The following is a 22,963-nucleotide window of genomic DNA, read 5'->3' on the forward strand; positions in this document are numbered from 1 at the left end:
TATTGAGAGTCACAGTTATTATTGAAATGTAAAAATACAGAATCATGATGTGTTCTTCGCAAAGTTCAAGTGCAACAAAAATACTTGCTGAAAATACATAGTGAAATTTATGCACTACACCTTTTCCAGCACAAAGAAGTTGGACATGACCTGGTGTGGCTGTGTCATGTTAAGCTCATTAGTTTTGGAAGTTTTCGATTTATTTCTTATTTTAATTATTATAATTTTTGTTATTCCCATTTTGAGTTGTAATCGTATATTTCTTTACTTCCTAATTTGTTCGTATTTATTTAGTTTGTTTTAAAAATTGATTTCATTACTCATTGGATAGTAAATATCAGCATTTTAGTATAGTTTCTACTAGATTATAATTAGATTTCTTTTACTATTACACAAATAGAATTTAAAGTGTTTTTAGGTGACAAATTAAAACTTTAGTACGATAAAGTAATACACCCTAAAATTCGCTTTACTATTACACAAATTCTTTTGCACACTACTCTAAAACCCTCAAGTTCACTTTTCTTACTCAAAACAAATTCAAAAATCACTTGAAGATACCGTTCATCCTTGGCTGCTGATTTGTCATTTTTATTCCTGTCATGATGGCACAACCATGTATGTTGGTATATCCAACAGCTCAAAACGTTTAAATATATTCAAATCAAACCAAACCGACTTAAAACCATAGTTTTAGAAAAATGATAGTTTGATTTGGTTTAACTTGAAAATTTTATAAACCAAAATTTTGGTTGGTTTATAGTTTTAGAGTCAAAACTGCCAAACCTGTATTTGTGAAAGGGTGGTGATAGATGACACGACTCGGGCCATGACACGGTGACATTTTAAAGAAGAAAAATTACAAAGTGGGGTCTAAGTTTGTAGTGTACAATAAAGGATATTTACGTGTAGAGCGTATGAACGTATTAAATATTAAGGGTACAAAGTAAAAGTAAGCAGTTGTATTGCGAGTAAACAGAATATGCAAAAGAGGGGTTATTGTATCTTCAAGGCTCAATGAGCAGGGAACCATGGATGAAGAAACCCTAGAAATCAAAAGAGAGAACTTGATTAAGTTGAATGATTGAGCAAAGGAGCAAGCAAGTGGAACAAATAGGCATGTCGAGGTAAGCACTTCATTATTCAACTGTGAGATTTTATATGAGTTGGGTTAGTGTCAACTGCAAATTCGCGAGGCCGAGTATAATCAATATGAATTATTTTGTTTGTAGCTAAACTTTTGATTATAGGTGACTATGGTGGCTTAGAGTACATGAGCCTTGGGTCTTTAACTTTGTAAAGTTTAGTTTTAAATTTGATGTAATTAGAAATGATTGTTCATGGAATTAGAACATCGTAATGTGATTATAAAGGAATTATAATGAAGAGGATTATATTGAATGTGAATGTGTGAGACATATCAATGTGAATGTGTAGGAATAACTTAATAATTCAATGAAAGGAATTAGATAGAATTTATGTTTGTTTTCACATGCAGAGAGGAAGGAAACAAAGAAGATAATTGGATATGCGTCTTTTGGGATGGGGAACAGGGTTATATTTATTTTAATTATAAAATCGATTTTTTTTATTAAACCCGTTTCACCTTTAGAAATGCGTCTTTATTTTGAAAATGGGAGTTTTGAGAAAGAAGGCTCTTACTTTGGTAAGAATTTATTTTTGTAGTTGCCACCTTCTTTAAGGAAAATCCCGAATCGACCATTTCATTTGAAATAATCGAATCAGTTTTAACCAGAAGTTAGGTATAATCTCAGGAAGATGTTAGGCACCCAGATTGCCCAGCCATAAACTGACCTCCATCATTTGTCCAATTATTCACAACACAATATCGGTATAACTCTAATTGAGATGCTAAAAATGATTTTAATGCATTTTTATAAAACATGACACTCAAATGCATTATTAGCAATTAATCATAAAGCAAAACATCAAACCAAAACCATGTAAAGAAAGGGGAAGTTGAAAATAATTACAAACCAAATCCTAAAATACATTTTCAATCCCATTAACATTTCTCAAACCCCCTATCTATTATAATTTGCAATTAATTAGAGCTCATTATGAACTCTTTACATTATACTCAATATAATAACAAAGCATTAAATGATATCAAACCATACACAAACAAACTAATTATAGATAATCATAGAATCATAGATCACAATAATAATTAATAACAAAAGGAAGTATGAACAATATTTAAATGACAAAATAATTAAAGACTAAATTAAAAGCTAATGGGTTAGTTAATAATAAATAAAGCATAAAAATAAAATGCTTGAACCTTAAATGATGGGAATTTAAAGTGCAGAAATATAAAGGATAGTAAGATAAAAAGATTTAGATTCAATTTAAAATAAGATTTAGATTCAATTTAAAATAAGATTTAGATTCAATAATTTGATGTTCATCATGGATGATGAAAAAATATGACTATCGCAATCTATTTATTGATTATTGTTGTTTATTAAGGTCAGAATGAATTGAGAATATTATAATAAGCATTAACCCTTAGTGTTAGATTCAAAAAGGCCCACATATTAGAGTTAGGCTGCATGAAAATTAAATCTGAGTTTTCGAAATGAAGCCACATGCACTATACGTTATGGCATTATAATAAGCATTAACGCTTAGTGTTAGATTCAAAAAGGCCCACATATTAGAGTTAGGCTGCATGAAAATTAAATCTGAGTTTCCGAAATGAAGCCACATGCACTATACGTTATGGCATGTGCCATAACTCTTGTGGCATACGGGGCTTACCCAAACCAGAACACAGAAAAGGAAATATCGGAGTGTTTGGCTATAGGGAAGTGGCGTGCGCCACTTAGCTATAAGGCACGCCACTTCTGTGCAGATAGACTTCTGTTTGGTTGATCATGGGCTTCCCTCAGAACCAGGCTTCTAAAAGGTGATTTTAATCACCAAGGAAAAGAAAAGGATGAAGAAAATGAAATCAGACTCTCAGATTTACCTTGCCTTGAAGAAAAAACCAAGATTTGAATGAAAATTGTTGAGAACACCCAAAGTCCTTGATGCTTGGTGATTAATCCGATTTACAGTGATTTAGATGAGTATTTATGGAAAACAAACATGAAATCCAAGGGAAGTTTGATGAAAAATGCATAGCTTGTGAGATTAGAGAATACAAAACTTGTTTATATCTCAAATCTTAAAGCTTAGAAAATATTATGCAAGAATTCTCCCTTAGAAAAATTTTCAACCCCTAACCTTTAACCTTTGGCCTATTTATAGGTAAATGGTGTGATTAGGTGGCCTTAATTTTGGGGTCTACATGGTACATCCCAAAACCAGGCTGCAAAAATGGTTTGGATGGCATGCAAAACAAGACAGTGTATCAGGATGCTTCCCGGGCAAACCCGAGGCGCTTCCCAGGCCTTGTTTCGATGTGAAACCCCAGGAAACCCTAAAATGCAAAAATAGCCTGACAACTCAATTTTTTAAACTCAGATCACGGTCAAAGAATCAAGTCTATCAGATGACCCGATCTTATTTTAGAGCAAAAAAGGTTATCAATGCTGAGTAACATTGCCAGGGCAAAATTTAAGCATCCATAATAATGATAGGCATAGTTGTGTAGTTGTGCCGATCGAGTCGGATGAATGTTGCAAGAACCGTTATGGGTCATATGTGAGAACAAAGAAAAATAATATGGTGTGTGTTCTCTTGAGGCCATGTTGCATTATTATAGGTTTCTTTTATTTAAGTATGTTAGGCAGCTATAAGTATAAAGGACATGATAATATATTTGTCTCAATACGGAGCCTAAACATAAGATGTAGGCCAATGGCACTAAGAGCACTGCTTAGTGAGTTGACAGAAAAACTAAAGAAGTGGGTGAAGGATTTGGGGGTTCGAAGAGCTGTGAAAGGATTTGGGGTTTGAAGTCCTATTGAAAATGCAAGAAATAGTTATAAATCGAAGTTCTGCTATTGGTTGTATGAGAAATTCAACACAGAGAAAGTGTGCATTAGTCTACCAAATGGAGTATCAATTTGGACATTGTTCTAATCATGTGGGTTAGGTATTGGGCATCCCATCTGGAAGAAGTGGTCATTTTGGTTTTGGGCCAAAAATTGGTCATGAAGAACTACTTAGACGCATCACAGCTGAGTATGGTGGATGTAAAGCAGTGATGGAGGCGGAGGCGATGAAGAGAATAAGGAATAGTATGCGAAAACTGCAGTTCCAACAACACTTCTTGTTGTACACACTTGGTGTGTTTCCATGTCCAACAAAATGCAGTAGGTTTAGCATGCAATTAATGGATGTTGTTACTAATGTAGAAGCTATAAAGGAATTTAATTGGGCTGAATTTGTGTTGCTACAGTTAGTTAGAAGCATTGAATAGTTTAAGGAGTCAATGCAGAAGTCTGGAAAGGCTAGCGACCTAGGAGATTGTGTATTGTTCTTAAAGGTATGATATCTAATTACCTAACTTCTGAATCAAAATATTTATGGTTTTTTTGTATGAAAGTGATTGTAATATAAATATGACTATATTATTTGATAAAATTGGTACTGTTACTCTCGGTAGATTTTCATATTATTTGATAAAATTGGTACTGTTACTCTCGGTAGATTTTCTATCTTGATCATCTTGATTTTAAGTAGGTCAATGAAGTGGAATGTTTTCCCAAGGCTTTGCGTTTGGGATAAGGGTGATATACAGGATGTTAATGCTTCTGGTATGCAAAGTGCTGGTGGCTATGGCTGAAGAGAGGTTATACTTATAAGTACTGTGTTTGAGTAGAATAATCTTCTCTAGTATTTGTTTTACGATTGTTAGGTGTTGCCAATTAGATATGGCAAGCCCCATCCTTTAGAGGTTGATGAGACGAAATGGGAACAAGTTAAAGTATGTAAATTGAACCAGGAATCTTCTACAGGTGATGATTATAGTTTGAAAAAATCTACATCATCTATAAAGCGGAAGGAATGCGAGAACTGTGAAGTAGCAAATATGGGAAACAATTTAAGTGCTAGTTAAGACCGAAAACATTTAATATTACTTATACCAATATATGCAAAATTTTATGTTATCAATTTAAATATAAAGTAATGTTATCTCACACGGGTATGTTTAGCAGGGGTTATTTCAGTCAACGTATTCATTAATCGTTGTAGGTGTAGATTTAATTCAGTTCCATGCTGCAAGAGAGAACCCAATGGAAAGGAAAGGTAAATCGTTATAAAAGGTAAACTGTTCTATTAGAATGCAATTGTTAAATTGGATATTATAAGTCAATAAATGATTTGGGACTGTGCTAGTAAAGAACTGAAAATTTTACTTGATCCCCACCTGCATTGTTGAAAGTAATGGTCACCCAATTATAGCAGTAAATTCCTCATAGCGTTCAATTCCACTTTTAGTGAAATGTTCTAGCGAAGTCTATGTTGGACCCCTTTCAGCAGGAACCATTTAGTTCATTCAACATGTTGTAGATGAATTTGGTTGTATTATTTGCTTATAGATAAATAGGTTCATATAATTGGATTTTCTACAAAACCTGTAATTGGCTTTTGTAGATCAATTTTTCTTTGAAGTTAGATTTTCTATAAGAATAAAGTGAGAATACATATAAATGGGACTTCATTACTGTTTATTTACATAATTGCAGTTACATATATTACAAGATTTATGGTTGTCCATTAAAGGTTGGTAGAGAATGGACAATATTATTAGTGTTGGATACCCATATAACTTATAAATGTTAAGTCTTTACACTACCTAAGGTCATTTCTCATGGAAGGTAGTCATTTCTCATAGTCAATGTGAACCACACAAAACCATGTATCATTCAAACTTTATTCAATTTATTTAAGTAATTTATTCAATTCATCAAAAAGGAAGTGTTTGCCTTTTGTAGTTATAACAAGTCCCATTAACCAAAATCCATGTAAATCTCACTAAAATATATAAACTATAATTAATGCTTTAATTAAATACAATCCAATGTCCTCAAATTCAAATCATTTAGATTATTCCACAATATCATTATTCATGGAGAATCAAGTTTATGTCAAGATAACTCAAAATGTTCCATTAGATTTTAGAGAAATTCAATTTACAACGACTTTCCTTAAGCAACACTTTGAAATTTAAAAACACCAACTTTCACCATTTAATATCGTGTTCAATATATTCCAAGTATTTCGATGACATTAACACAAACTAGAATAATACAAATCAAAACACAAACTTTTTCATCTAACATCCTTTATAACCATATTATTTTTTCCCAGTTAATATCAACTTAGATTTCAAATGAATAACTGGCGTTGGTATTGTTTTTTTTTTTTTTTATTACAAATGAATAACTGGCGTTGGTATTGTTTTATTTACATTTAGCATTCTAAATATATGTGATTAAAATATATTATCATGATCTAAATATATTTGAGATTGTATATAATATAAATTTATACATTTATGAATTGCCATATTATTAAAATATTAGTTATAATGCAATGAATTGTTTCAACTAATTAATCGTCAAATGTTTTCTCAATAGTAAAATATGATTGTTGCAGACTATCTGATATATCCAAGTTTTTTTAAAAAGTATATTTTAATAATAAAATATGATTGTTTATATACTAATTTTTTTAAAAAAAATTAATAGATTGTCATTTGGTTCAGTTCAATACAATCCAAATACAGAGTGATTCTAGCTCGATTACAGAACCAAAATAGTAGTTACGTTCAACCCAGCATATGACTTTTTGATTCAATTACAAAAACATGCAAAGGGCATGAATTCACAAATCCAAGTTCATAACAAAACACTGACAACAAGAAGTATAATTTGTTGTGTGCTCCCAATGCTGAAGTGGGACAGAGAACTGAACTACTGGTCCTTGTACCTCTTCTCCACCTCCTCCAAACTCTGAATCTCTTTATGATATTTGCATATACGATAGATACACCTATGATCATATACACACAAGTTTAGACTTTCAAGTAAAATTCTAAACTGTAAAGTATATATGCCAAGTTAATTGCCCCATACCAGTAGAGCAAGCAAGCTGAAGCACATAAGATCACATTCCTTTGGGATTTGTAAATCTGCACAACGGTAAAGCTCATCAACACAAAATAATTAACTGGAAGTTTGCAGTAAGACAAAATGGCCTAGTAATTTACTCTTGTGACACTCCAAGTTCTTGAGATATCTATCATGTCCCTAAAGTTGCAATTTTCAGTAACAATCTTGCACCTTAGGGTTGATGGATCCAATTTTTAGTAAAAATTTTTGGAGACTATTGTGTGCCCTTGAAGGTACTTGTTTATAACAAAAATTGGAACTTCAATGGGGCATATGATGAGTCTCAAAATCTTCAGGGTGCTTCAGGGACTAAACTTTAAAGTTCAAGAGCAATTTTATTCATTTGGCCAAAGATATAATCTCCATTATCACATAGTCTCTATGGATGCGACCAAAGTCAATAAAACTCAGTCTCCCATCTTAATTATCCAAAAGATATATATACACCATCATCACAGACTCCTCAATAGAAGGGACTGAAATGGCTGAAAATCAGTCTTTCATCCTAGGCCTTTTATTTTCTTGATTCTGGGGAAGGAGGAAATCAAACCTAGGTATGCCTTGAGTCATATATTCACTTACAGCTATGCTATGCCTACATGTGCTTCCATCCCAACTAAAAACAGAAGTACTCCACATTTAATAAATTCAGGATTGCATATGTTATATATGTGCATTACTTGATTTATGAGAACGTTCTACTGAGGGATTGTCAGGTGAGAGCATAGGGAATGAGCAGAAAAAAACAACAATAATAAAACTAAAAGTAAAACCCTTTTAAATTTTCCCATTTCCCATTTCAAATCAAACTGTGGAAACTTCAAGGTGACCTCGAAAAATATTAATTTTATCAAGCACGTTTATCATATTTCATACAATTATGAAAGCTGCTTAAATATTCTGAGAAAAATTAGGAAGCATATACAATAGCAGCAAGCTGATTATACTGCTCGGGATTCAATCTAGAAGCTATAATTAAGTTCACATCATATACATCTGAATTAAACACATCCACTCATGTTGTCTTGATTTATTTGAAGTTGTTCAGTTTACAAAGTTTCTACAATCTTGAGAACTCAAAGCCAAACCGAAAATCAAAAATCGAAACTCTCAATATTAAAATCTAAACCAAACCAAATTTTATATTTAACAAACCGAATAGACAAAATAGCATCAGGTCAGTTTGGTTATTCAATATTAACGGAATAATGCTCATCCCTATGTGCTAGTAGATAAAGGCTCAATTTCACCAATGATACCTCAAATTATCACTTATGAACATCATCACCTCAAATTTTAACTTGTGACATGAAAATGATTGAACATCTATTTAAGTTGTAACATTACATTCCAGCCAAAGATAACTTGGAATGTTGATTGGGACTCTATACTGAAATTTAATAATATTTTTTTTAATAAAAGTTAAACCACATAAGTCTCTTGTTTTTTTATCTCATCATGGAATGCATTCTTCCTTATCATCTTCCTCACCACCAACTGCACCAATATCAATCTCCATGCAAATCCTATATGACCAATCAATCAATAAAATAAATCTTCAAAAATATCATCCCCACATTTTCACCCAAGAATAGGGTTGGCAATGGGTTGGGTACCCGCTTAAAATGTAGAACCCGAACCCAAACCCGATTATACATTAGGTGTTCAACCCGTTTGGAAATTTACTTTTATTACTTGAATCCATCCCGAAACCTATTACAATTACCCATTTAAATACCCGTTTAACATTAAATATATGTTCTTCATTTTGATATTTTTAAAAATAAAAATACGTAAATATTAGAAAATTATATTTTGACTTAATAAAAATATAATGTCAATATTAAATATAACCGAAATTGGGTCAGACCGGATTGGGTACCTACCGAGTCAGGTAAAATTGGATCCTTGCTAAGAATGTCCCAAATGAAGCAAATGTCTCATCTTTACCACATTCAATCAAGCAAAGTAAATTCAAAGTGGATAAATCTTCATTCTAATATACCTACAAAAGAGCATTCATCTTTAGCTATATTACACCCCTCTTTGGCCTTTATTGGGATGATTTCTATTTGTTTCTTCTATTAATCCTTTCTTCTTCATCTATCATTCCCACATTTTTACTCAAGAATCTTCCAAAGGAAGCAAATGTCTCATCTTGACCACATTCGATCAAGGCTAAGCAAATTCAAAATGGACAAATCTTCATTCTCATATACCTATAAAAGAGCATTCATCTTTAACTATATTCACACTCTTCTCTTTGGCCTTCATTAGATCGATTTCTATTTGTTTTAGACATCCTTTCTTCTTCATCTACAAATCATGTACCATAATTCCATCCCACTACTCTCTTTGGACCTCCAAAGGAGGCTCCATCTAGAAAAAAAAACTCTACCAGGATTCGGTCTTGAAACAGAACATGACAACTTGCTTTTGCTGTAAATCCTATAAATCAGCACAATCACAAGAGAATTGAAAGGAGCCCGCTAGGGCAACAGAGAGCAAAATTCAGGATATTCATAGTTAAATTCACCTCAGTGTTGAATTAGAGAATGGTATAGCATAAGTAACCCATAACAGGCTAGGACACAGTTCATAGAGGTTGCTCTTAGTTGAAAAGAAAATCATTCTTTCACTTAAGAATCCCAAACAATTCAATTCAGGGTGAATACACAAAGATTTCAAGTAATTTCTTATATCTAAGTTAGTAACCTTCGCAGTAGCTTCATCATTATTATGATGTACAGCTTTTGTGGCTCTAATTTGCTTGTTATTGCTGATTATGGATTGAGTTTTCAAGAATTTTAAGATTGAAAGAGAAAAAGAATGCTAGCTTAGGGTTTAGTGAAGAAAACTAAGACAAGGGAGAAAAGAGAGAGAGAGGAAATAATAGAAAGCTTTTCAGATTAGAGGGGAAAAAAGTTATACGTATAATTACCGTTTACCATTAAAAAATGGCTTCATTATTCATTTACCCCAAACTTTGTTGCTTGTTACAATTGCATCCCAATTCATTTGTTCAATTGCAATTTTACCCCCACAGCCAAAATTTGGAAAAAGCAATAAGTTATTTAAACTTGATAATGGGATCAAAATCAATCTTCATATATGTAATGAAGAAAGTGATCAAGAGGATCTTCAGGATTTGATTAAATCAAAAAGAGAGCATTTTAGGTATCATAGCATGAGAAACAAAGAAAATTAAAGTATGGTTGTTACTTGGTTGAAAGTATAGGCATGTACTTGGAGGCATAGTCTCGCACGAAACATCTAATTTGTCAATGTCTGTCATTAACAAGCTAAAATCAAACTTGGGTAAGCCTTATTTTTACCCCATGCATGGCCCTGCGCTAGAGGGGGGTATATTTAATACATTGCTTTGTATCCATTTCATAATTCAATAATCCCCAATCAAAGTTATCACAAGGTTTCACTGTTTCCCATTCGAAGTTGTAAGAATGAAAAAATCACAAACTTCTTAACATATTTCAAAAGTCATAAAACAGACACATGCACCCATAACTCTAATCCATTTAATGATAATAGTTATTATAGGTGTAAGGACTATCAAGCTGCAACAGGATCCTAGAATAAGGCCTATTAAGCTGGAAAGGGACTCTAGTATAAAAGAAGATGCCTAATCCTACATAAGAACAGTGTTTGTAATACTGACATAAAAAGCTCCAAATTCTAGCATCAATGGTTTTGAAATCAAAACAAAAATAAAAATGATGGTATAAAGTATTGCGCATAATCCTATATTCCACTACACTTGAATAACCTATAAAGCTATTGGAGTAGAAGAATTGAGTTAGGAAACAACTGGAATTGAGGATGCATTTTGTGGTTTCTTGATGGCTTAACCATCAAAAAAACCCTCGAACTTTGGCACTTTTTCAAATCTTGGCCAACACTTTTAATTTTGTCAATAATATCCCAAACTTATCTTTCCTTTTCAATTTGGCTTCTGTCCAGATTCTGTTAGAAACTAACAGGTGTCACCGTTAGTGGGACCCACATATTGTAACCTCAGTGCCACATGGACACGCCAAGTTATTGTATCAAAAAGACTTGATGACCAAAAAAACCTGAACTTTAGCTTTTTTCTTTCGATTTTAACCAATACTTTTAATTTTTCAATCAGTATCTCGAACTTATTTTTCCCTATCAATTTCGACCTCTGTCTAGAGTCCATAAGAAACTAGCAAGTGAATAACGGTGATAAAATGGGAATTTGAATGAATGAAGATGCACGGGTGTGAGGACATGGAGTGTCAAAGTTGGCTCATTGAAGAAAAGGCAATAATATATACTGTATATAAAGGGAGAGAAAAAAAATTATACACTTATTTTTATTGTATGAAAATTAATAATTCTAGTTCTTCAAAATTTATGAGTATATTTATCTTTTTATAAAAAAATTATATATTTTCACTAAATTTTAAAACTATTGGTTTATTCAAAATTGGTTCATTTTGAAATTTAATTTATATTTCATTTTGTTGAAGACAATTTCTTTTTACTATCATCTCCCTATTTTCTCAAAATTATTTTGGTGTGAGGTCCACTAATGAACAAAATTAGAAGTATTCACCAAAATTGAAAAAAAAAATGTCAGGTTGAGCCCTTTTGATACAATGACATGGCGTGAGGTGGCTTCCTAGGGCCCACTAATGACAACATAAGCTACTTTCTAACAGAATCTGGATGAAGGTCAAACTTGACCAAGAAAAATAAGTTTAGGGTATTATTGACAAAATTAAAAGTATTAACCAAAATTAAAAAGAAAATCAAAGATTAGGCTTTTTTTGTTCATTAAGCCCTCTTGATTGATCACAGGGATGACGGTTAGAAATTTAGCAAAACTAAGAACACTAAAAATAAAAGAGAGAATAAATTGTGAATTGCATTACTAATTTAATGTTGAATTGATATACATGTTGTCATAGAAATGAAAAGGTCTATAACTGCACATATATTGCAACCATCTTGGGATTTGGGAGACGATAGGAGACATGATTCACCCTTATTAATTTGTTGACTAAGAGAAAGTGTACAATGTGTGTAAATGGTAAACATCCTAAGATTTTGGACATGACAACCCTTAATTGGTTGATAGGCTAGATATATATTGCATTATATACATATATAGCAGTCATCCAAAGATTAGAGACATGATTTTGCCTAATCAATTGATTGTCTAGAGGAAGATTGAAGTTTGTAACTATATGGTAACCATCCTAAAATATTAGGGAGGATTGGAGACATGGTTTGCCCCTAATCAGTTGTCATAATTTGTTATTTCCCCTTTCCTATTTGTTCTTAAATGAAGAAGTAGCAAAGATTTGTCTTCTGCTTCTATAATTGCCAGCCCTGCACTTCAGTAAAACTACCACCTTTTATGGGGTTTAAGGTGCAAGCATGTCATCCAACAAATAGTGCAATGCTACACCAAAATGCTCGGAAATATAAAAACTCAGCTCCCTATCTATGTCTAATACAAAGAATAAAGAGCATGCTATTAATGTTCTTAGGGTTCTACCAGGAATTAAGGACAAAAGATGACTCCTATAGAGCATTCCAGTTGGTACCACCGCACGCTTTAGAACCAAAAAGAAAGAACAATAGAAGAATAAAGGACAATACCATAAAAAATTTAGATAATTTTATTCTTCTTCTGTTACCATATCTAATTCAGCCTGTAGTGTCTTTTGCGGAACTATCAGATCTGCATTTGAAGATTACATCCTACATGCTTTTGTACTTATTCGTTGGGATATGAACTTTCAGGTTTCAGAAAACACTCAAATACTATTTCATTTCTCTGGTAAGATCCAGCAATAGTAAGCTTAAAACAGGAGACATTTTCCACGCATCCAATTTAGTTAGTCTAATTACACTCACAATATCATTAATATCAAATTGGGAATCAAAGGACAAGTTAACACCAATCAGACAATCACTACTAATTTTATTCATCACTTTCAACAGAATTTTAAGCTTAATTTTGAAAAACATTTCCACCTTCAAATTTCTCATCAAAATCATAGTTATAAATTAAATAAGAAAGGAAGACTCACAGATTTCTCATAGCGATCCCTTTCTGCGGCAGTGCAGATCTCAGAGGTGCACATCAACCGATGTTCATTCTTCCAGTAGATATCTGCACACATTGATAAATCCAAAACCCCAAAATGATGAGAACCCCACCTCCATATCACATGTCCAAAAACTCAAATTTCCTATTAACAAAGAAAAAACAGAAAAAGAGGAAAACCCAGGAGCTGAAACCCAGCGAAAGGGACGATGAAGAGAGCAGGTTGGAGAAGGAGGGAGACGAGAGACACCAATCGATATTTCAACAGCTTCGGCGAGGGCAGGGTTAAAACTGCAGCTAGAACCGCCTCCACTGCCACGGCGTAAGTGAGTATCATCCACTGCAACGCCATTTTCCTAGAATCCCAGCCTTGATTATTAATTCAGACCCTGTTTTACTTTTCTTTCAAGCTTTGTATACGAATGCAATTGACTTTGCGTATCTGTTCCTTTCGGTGCTTCCCCTACCGATTAAGGCTTTTATACAACATTTTTAAACAGCACAGCGGAACCGCTTGATATAACCCCGGTTCCTTAAGATGATGAAATCAGAATCAAATTGTTTTTAGGGAAAATTACTATTTCATTCATGTATAATTGGAAAAACAACTAGTTTATTTTTTTCATGAAATGCATTTTTTAGTCTCTTATTTTTATTTCCGTCATATGACAGTGTCCTTTCATCCTAAATTACCTATTTTTGTCGTTTATTCAAAGCGAAAAGACCTAAATAACCTTATAATAAAAATGACAAAAACAAAGCTTAGGACAAAAAAAAAAAAAAAAAAAAAAAAAAGCCAAGCATTCTCCCTCCCTTTCCTCTCTCTCTTACTTTCAACTGTCGTAGACTGAAGCTAAGGGAAACCACAGGATAGCACTCAGTCAGGAAAAACCTTACAAAAACCACTTCGTTGCACTAGTTAGGTTGTATCGGTGGGCAAAGCTTCGGCAGAAATCTATTTGAAGGAACGAAGCCCGGGTTTGAACTAGAAAAAGTATGTTTCGACAATAACTAAACTACATATAAAGTATGTGAATTTATTAAAGATTTTGGCATGTTTGGTTCACAAATGGTTGATATTTTCCCCTTCAGTAGGCTGCAGTTGAACTCAAACACAGTTAGCATTTTTATAGTGAGAATGAAACTAAGTTTTTTCAATGATTTGTTTTTTGTGTTTTTTTTTTTTTTTTTTTTTTTTTTTTTTTTAGAATGGATATCCCATTATACTATTATCTTTTCATCCATCTTGATGGAGTTGTTAATACTATTGCTTTGACCCTTATAGTATTGTTACTTTGATTTGGTGAATGATATATATAAAATGTTTGATATTGATTCAACATTCATTGACATAAGATATGGAGGAAACCTTTTAATAGAATCTGATAGGGAGTTGATGCACATGTTTGAGATGTTTAAGCAAACTGGTCAAGCTGAACTTTATGTTACAATAAATAATGTGCAACCTATAGTAGTTGAAGCTGCTGCTCCTCCTAATCCAAATGAAGTGATGATCATTGATTGTCCTAATGATAGGGCAGAGGTGTGAGTAATGAAGTAAATGAAAATGAAGTTCAATCTAAATTTATTGAGCCTAATGTAATTGAGTCTACTAATGAGCCTACTAATGAAGTTGGAGGTACTGATTGTGGTGCTAATGGAGTTGAGGGTACTGATTTTGATGCTAATGGAGTTGAGGGCACTGATTTTGATGCTAATAGAGTTGGGGATACTGATTTTGGTGTTAATGAGGTTAGGGGTAGTGAAATTGGGGTAATGATGTTGGGGCTACTGAAATAGGGGGTTGTGAGGTTAGGGGTACTGAAATAGGGGGTAATGAGGTTCGGGGTATTGAAGTAGGGGGTAATGAGGTTGGGGGTTCTAAAGTAGGGAGTAATGAGGTTGTGGGTACTGAAGTAGGGGGTAATAGGTTGGGGATATTGAACTAGGAGGTAATGAACCATATATTGAGGTAGGGGCTAATGAATACACATCAGCGGATCCGGGTGAAGTTCCTTATCAAAATGAGGTGGAGGTTGAAAAAAAATATAGGTACAAGTTCAAGATCAAGGGAGGAAAAGTTATGTTTCTAGTGCTCAAATCTGGGATGGGGTCTTAGACATATAGGAGTCATCTGAGAGAGGGATCGATAGGGGCAGGGGAAGGTCCATAGGCAGAGGAAGGGTCGTGCTACTAGAACTCAGATTCCTACTTCTACTGCTAAAGATGTACAAGTGCAAAGACCAGCAAATGAGAAGAGTAGAAAAGGGAAAGAAAAGGTGGACACTGCAAGTCAAACTAAGAGTTACAAACTAAGGAGGCAAAGAAGTATTCGAAATGAGGGATTTAGTGTAGAGGATGAAGTGAATCACAGTGATAGTAGTGATAGCGACTATGATGGTGTTAGCTTCATAAATGATGAAGAAGATGAATTTGAATTGGATGATGATTTTATCATTCGTGAACCACCTGTGAGAGGTAATCCATCATTTGAAAATGTTGGTGAGGAGGTAAATCTTAGGGATTCTAGTGTTGTTGATGAAGATATTAATGACTCCGATGATGGTTCAAGAAGTATTGATTCTGAAGCTGATGAAAGGCAGAAGAATGATAGTGCTGATGATCCATTTAGAAGTATGTATGATGATCTATTTGTCGCACTAGTTGATGGGGATATCACATTTAGGGGTGGTTAAGTGTTTTCTAGTGTATATGAAGTGAGGGAGGCCTTGAGAGGTTGTGCTGTGAAGGGTAAATATATCATTAAATGACACAAGAATGATACTGAGAGTAACTGTGTCATGCAATTCAGGAGGTTACAGTTGGAGATTTCATGCATCAAAGATGAATGACAACATGGCTTTTATGGTAAAGACCTTACAAGATGAACATTTATGTGTAAGACCAATTAGGAATAAGAATCTCAATGCCACCACTAGATGGGTTAAGAAGAAGCTGCAAGATCAACTTCACTCAGATTCAAACATGAGCTATGAGTTAATGCAAGGTGAACTTTAAAAGAAAAACGGGATTCAAGTTGAAGGTTGGCAGTTGTATAAGGCAAGAGCCCAAGCCAAAACATACATACATGGTTCTCATGCTGATAGCTATAATCATTTAAGAAGATACATTATAGCTTTACAAAGGTACAATCCAGGTACCTTTGTAAAATTTAGACCAAAACCAAGAAACTCGGAAGCTGACCCTATTGTATTTGGGAGGTTATTTGTATGCTTCAAGACATTGAGAGATGGACTCATCAAGGCTTGTAGGCCTTTTATAGGATTGGATCGGTGCACCTAAAATGCCCTTTTGGAGAGGTTTTTTGCCCGCTGTGACCTTACATGCAAATAGAGGGGTATTTCCCATTACTTTTGCAATAGTTGAGTCTAAGTGTAAAGAGTCTTGAGGGTTCTTTTTAGATTGTCTATACCAATGCATTGGTCACTTAAAAACAGACAAGCCATGGAAATTTATGTCTGATAGGCAAAATGTTAGAATCTTTACTTTAAGCATTTTAACTTTATTCACTTTAACTTTATGCACTTTAATTTATTATGTTTATATAGCATGTGGAATATCTGTCTGCCACTATCATTTAACTTTGTGTGAATGTTTATTTTTTTTAATGGCATGCTTAACATGGCTTAATAGATGCAGTCAAGACTTGATTTTCCGATGCATTACATAGGTTCTGTTGTAGGCATATTGAGATGAACTTTAAGGAGTTTTCTAGTTTAGCTCTCAGGAATGAATTTTGGGCTAATGCAAAATCCACATATAGTGATGAATTCAAATTGCATATGAAAGAAATATCTGAAAAGCTAAATGGAAAATCACATGCATGGCTAATGAATATACCTATCAATCAGTGGAGAAGACATGCATTTCATCCTTATGCAAGAAGACTTGTAGTTGTTCATGGTGGGAGATTACAGGCTTGCCATGTAAACATGCTATCTTTGTAATTGGTTACAAGAGGCTTAAAATTGAAGACTTTTGCCATGACTTTTACACAGTTGAGAGATATACTGAGTGTTATAGGGGTGTCGTTCATCCAATACTTGAAACTGAGTTCCAAGCAATTTGAGAGTGAAATGATTAGGCCACCTAAAGTGAAGAGAAGAGTGGGCAAGCCTAAAAATAGAAGAAATAGACAAGAGGGTGAAGGACCAGCTATGACCAAGAGCACGAGTCAACCGCTGTTAGATGCAAACAACGCTCTCAATTGGGACATAACAAGAGAACATGCCAATCTCAGCCACCATTGCAAACTTAGGTATTTCCTGTTTTAATTGGTGTTAGTTGGTTTATGTTCTTGGAGATTCGGCAGCTCTCAATTTGCTTTTGGAATAAATTTATGTTTTTGCTAATTTATGATTTGTTATGGTCGCTGGATTATGTTTTTGGTGATTCAGCAGCTCTCAATTTGTGCTTAGTATAAATTTATGTTTTTGTTGTTTTATGGTTTGTTATGTGTTTTGTTTTGGTTTATTGAATTTTTGATTTTTGACAAGAGTGTTCATTGTGGTTTGTATTGGGTGTTTTCTGGCAATAAAAAGTGCAGGTCTGAGTTTCTGCATTCTTTGGTTGGGTGACATGCATGTTTGGTGTACATAAATTTTTTGTTGCAGCTGACTTATTTTTGGTCTTGATGATATGCATCTGTCAATTTTCTGCATTTTTGGTTTTGGTTTACTGTGACTGTGTTTCTGCTTGTTGATCTACATATCTGTGACTATGTACTTACTATCCATTTTTTGTCCTTTCTTCTAAATAGTGTTATCAATTGGTCTAACTTTTCTATATTTTTTCCTATATCAAGCTAGAGAAGGAGGAACAATAAGGGGCAATCTTAGGTGCAATCTAAGGGCAGTCTCAAGGGGAAGCTCAGGGGCAATCTCAGAGGCAATATCAAAGGTAATATTAGGAGGAACCTCAGTCTAGAATTTCTTGCACTAGGCCTGTATAAACAACAGTGACCTCTCTAGTTAGGGAGTGATAGTATAGTGATTATAGGGATATTTTGGGATATTTTTTTGGTAAATGGCACATGCAACTTCTTTTTTGTTCTTTTTTTGTTTTCTTTTACTTCAGTGAGGATGGGATGTCAATGTCATACAAATAGTGGTATTTAATAGTTGATTGTGCCTACTTGTAAATCTCACCATTATTGATTTACAGGTACTCTTAATATTTTGATACAAATTACCAATATTAATGCAAAATATAAGTTCTTTTTGCAATTTTGTATGTCAAACTACTTTTAACTCTTCATATTAGGAAACCTTGAATATTTATCATTCATTGCTCATACAAAAAGTTGCTTCACAATGGGTGCAAAGGCCAACACTAACAACAAGCATCTAACAAAATGCCCCAACCATTCATTACATACCTAACTACCCACTAATACTCATTACAACATCACCCAACCATTGCCTTTATTATACCCCAATCAATTACAACTATTTAAAGTAACCTTACAACCTCTACTTAAACAGCAAACACAACAAAAAGCACAAATATACAACACATGCATATCACATTCAGTAGCTTTATATGCCTTTCAACCCCATCCATCCCTTCCAATTTTCCCAAAAGTCACCTGTTCGCATCCTTTATGGTGTAGACCTCCCTTTTAACTTACAAAATATCTCTAACTATGGGGTGGGAATCCACAATAACACCCCTAATGCTTGCCTTAGAAAATGTCTCAACTGGCTTGCACCATCCCAAAAATGTACCATATTCATTATTCACTCAATAGTAGTATAATCGGTTCTTGTTCTTGCTAGTATCTAAGATCCAAATGCTAGTCTTGCTCTCACATTTGTAAATGGTATTGAAGAACCTGCCTTCCCAGGCACTATCTCCACCACTTGAAGAAGCCATCTTCTTCCTTCAAACCCTAGCATCTCTCTTCTTTATGAGACAGAGTTGTAAATTTCAATTAGAGGTAAAACAATTATATAACACGCCCTTTTATATATCACGAAGTGTGGGGAAGGGTACTTTGATATTTTTTTATTATCACTCCTCTGACTAGTCTATCTTTGAATAAACGACAATAGATGGGTAATTTAGAATGGAAGGACTCAATCATACGACGGAAATAAAAGTAAGGGGCTACAAAATGTATTTCATGAAATAGAGGGATGAATTAGTTGTATTTTCAATTATACAGGGACAAAATAGTAATTTTTCCTTATTTTATGTGGTTTTACCGTACGATTTTAGAATTGTTGGATTACGGTTCATTTTGGTTTAGAATCGAAATTGGATAGTGTTTTCAAGTTTGTTAAATTTCTCTCTCCTTTTTTTTTTTTTTAAATTTTGTAGCTTGAATAAAAAAATAACAATAAATTGTAATATTTAAAAAGGCTAAACTAATTTAATAAAAGTTAAAAATTTATTTTAGAAAATTATAATGAAACAAAAATAAATTGAAATTTTCTTTGAAAATATTTTTCACGATTTTAAACTGGAACCACTGATTTAAACTAAAATTATCTATTTCTATTTCAAAAAATGAAGAACCAAATGCATCTGTAGGCTGAGTATGTGGAAAGAGCTTTCGAGTTCGATCCCACTAAATGCACCTGTAGGGAGGGGTGAAAAGCCTTAACTGTGACTATGTCCCGAACCGGATTAAGTGGTCCCTGAGAGTAGGATCCGGACACAAGTGGTTTACACAAAAAAATGAAGAACCAAAATCAAACTGCAAATACATAGTTTTGGTTACGGTTTAAAACTTGAAACAGTTGATATAATTTGGTATCCGTTTTGATCGATTCAATTTTGATTCAGCTCCAATTTGAAGCCAATATCTCTCTTGATAATTGAGTTGTGAATAAACCAGTCATTTCGGTTCAACTGCACTTTTATTTATTTTTATTTTTTATAATTATTAATAAAAATTAAATTTATATAAATTTTTATAGCAAAAATAAGTAATAGTATCTATCGGTCTATATTATATATAAATATGAGAATATGAAGGAATAATAAGATTTTCGATAGTGCCTTTAATAAAATTTAAATATTCTAAAATAACTTTTGACATGACCAATTAGAAAATTATATTTTATTAGTTGATTAGATATAATTTATTAAAATTATTTTTAAAATAAATATATATAGATAATTAATTATTTCAAAATTTTAAGTTTATTTTTTAAATTTATTTTTAATAAATATATATGATAATGAGATATTTTATATTTTATTTTTCAAATTTATTTTTTAAATATTTGATTCTATTTTTATATAATTTAAAATATTTTATTTAGGAGAGAGATATAACAAAAGAAAAAAAAGTTTTTTTTCATAATATTCTTTTTTCTTTGTGCTTGTATAATTTGATTGATTATTTTAAAAAAAAAAATTAAATTTTCAAATAGAATATACATAATTAATTCTTTCAAAATTTTTAAATTTTTAGTTTTTAAAAAAATGAATATATGTCTGTTTGGAATGACAATTTTGAAAATTTTAATTTCAAAAAAATATATAATATTTTATTGTTATATCTATATATATATATATATTGAGACATATTTATTGGATGATACTGTAGAATGGTAAGTTATAATGAATTTTAGATAAATGACGATACAAATTAAACTGAAATGTGGTGCTATTTTAGTAATTAATCATTATATTCACAATAATTTTATATGAAATTTTGTTTTAATATTTTAAAATCTAAATAATATAAGACAAAAATTACAATCAATATTTAATATTAAAAAATAAAAACAAGTATAAATAACAAATAAAAGTGAGCAATGACATAAAAAATTAAACAAGTACGAATAACGAATATAGTTAGCGTGCAATGCACGTCATAAAAAGACTAGTATTATGTATAAACGTGGGAACGAGAGAATAATGAGATTTTCTATAATAGCCTTAGATTAATTTTTAAATCCTAATATATCCATTTAGTTAGATTTTTTATGCATTTTAATTGGAGAAAATATGCTCATTTATCATTTTGAAAATCCTTTTAATTGTATATTTTTTTATGCCTTTTAATTGGAGAAAAAAAAAATACCATTTATCCTTTGAGTATCTTTTATGCATTTTAATCGGAGAAAATATTTATATACATTTTTTTATTTGATTTTGCATCATTACTGTGTAATTATTTTTATAATTAATATATTTCAATATTTTTAATTATAAGGTCTCATGTGATATTGCCTTATAGGAGTTAAATCGAAAATCTTAATTTACATATTGAAATAAAATTTAAAAAATTTTAATTAATTATATTCTTAATTTTTTAAAAAATGGTAGTAAACACTTTACTATCATACTCTATTAGTTAAACACAATGAAATAAAAATAAAATTTTTAAATATATTTTTTCTCTTTGATTTTCTTTGGAGATAATGGTGTACATTTATTTGGACTATTTGCACATTATTGTATTTTAAAATTATTTATAATTCTAATTTAGCAAAAATAATGGAATTATGAAATAATAATATTTGACTAATATCATATAAATTTTTTTTTCCTTTCTTAGTGTAATGAAATCTTATTGAAAAATAGGCTATAAAAGTTTGAATTAATGAAAAAAATGGCTATTTGGACATATTTGCTATCTTTTCATTTTCAGTTTTTCTATAAAGCTTAATGTTCCTAAATGCCAAGCATCTTTCCTATCATATTTATAAATTTGTGTGTATCCTTTTTATTCACAAAGATGAAACCTGAATATGGGATGTATAACATGAATTTTTAGTCTTATTCTCAATGTTTTTAATTGCAATAATAAGATCTCTCATCATTAAAAAATTATTTTTTTTCTAAAATTTTGAATGTTCTACATCTATTTGACAAATACCTAAAAAGAGTGCAAAAATGCTCATTTCAATAGTATGAACTCTACTTTAAAAAAAGTTATCACCTTTAAGCCTTTTTTTTTTTTTTTTTTGAATTTCTACCTCTATTGTTATGTCTTTCAAAATTAAATCTAACACAAAGCGTCTGGAGGAAGCATCAAATCCATTTACAATATCAGTCTCAAAGGGTTGCCGGCCTTGTTGAAAGAACAACATATTTCAAATTAGAAAAAAATATAGGAAATGAAGGAAAATATAGAGAGAGGAGGGAAAAAAAAAAGCTAAAGAAACCGACATCTAGTTAAGCTAATAAAGAGCATTCCAAAAAATAATTATATTGCGAAAAGTGCAAAGATAACTCATAATATGTTTATCTTACAAAAAAAAAAAAAAATACAAAGATAACTAATCAAAAAATTGATAATTTTGCAAAAATTTCAAAAATACTCATCAAATAAATGATTCGGAACCATGCTTATATAAGGCAATAATAAATCATAATTAAAGAAATTTATAAAATTAAGAAAAAGAAAAATAGAAAGTGAAAGTAATTAACTGTAGTATATAAAAAGTTATTAACTAAAAATTATAGAAATTAATCCTTAAATCCATAACTTCTAACATATAAAAGTGAAAGCAAGTCACAACCAAAGATATATGGTTGAATTTAATCCAAGTTTTATTTGGAAAAATACCCAAAGATTTAGCAAATAAAAAGTTCACAAAAATAAATAATAATACATGTCTTTGTCGGCCTGTCCACCGATAAATCTGAAGTTACATGCCACAAAGTGTGCTTCCTAGGATGAGGGTTGCTCTCCTTACACAAAAAGGCTGCTAGCCAACTATAGCTAGGAAAACATTTTTATATCATCATAGTATTTAAGATTAGTCTTTGTGAGAAAGATCTATTCTAG

The 22,963-nt window shown here is 31.9% G+C and overlaps 1 protein-coding gene and 1 long non-coding RNA gene across 2 annotated transcripts; one reads left to right on the top strand and one right to left on the bottom strand.

Moving 5' to 3' along the window:
• The first annotated feature begins 931 nt into the window (after window positions 1–931).
• LOC149494247 (uncharacterized) lies at window positions 932–18,437 on the top strand. The gene is made up of 2 exons (XR_016322173.1): window positions 932–1,127; window positions 18,017–18,437. It is a non-coding gene; the product is annotated as an uncharacterized LOC149494247 (long non-coding RNA).
• Window positions 6,747–13,726, bottom strand: LOC105634642 (uncharacterized). Its single transcript, XM_012217529.4, has 4 exons — window positions 13,372–13,726; window positions 13,175–13,257; window positions 7,056–7,111; window positions 6,747–6,972 (listed from the first exon to the last, which is right to left on the bottom strand). The coding sequence occupies exons 1-4, from the start codon at window positions 13,541–13,543 to the stop codon at window positions 6,894–6,896; spliced, it is 390 nt and encodes a 129-aa protein (XP_012072919.1). The 5' UTR covers window positions 13,544–13,726; the 3' UTR covers window positions 6,747–6,893.
• Window positions 18,438–22,963: the final 4,526 nt, after the last annotated feature.

Source organism: Jatropha curcas, chromosome 8 (assembly GCF_041381405.1).
Source record: "Jatropha curcas cultivar XTBG-Jc1 chromosome 8, XTBG_Jcur_1.0, whole genome shotgun sequence".
Lineage (NCBI taxonomy): Eukaryota > Viridiplantae > Streptophyta > Magnoliopsida > Malpighiales > Euphorbiaceae > Jatropha > Jatropha curcas.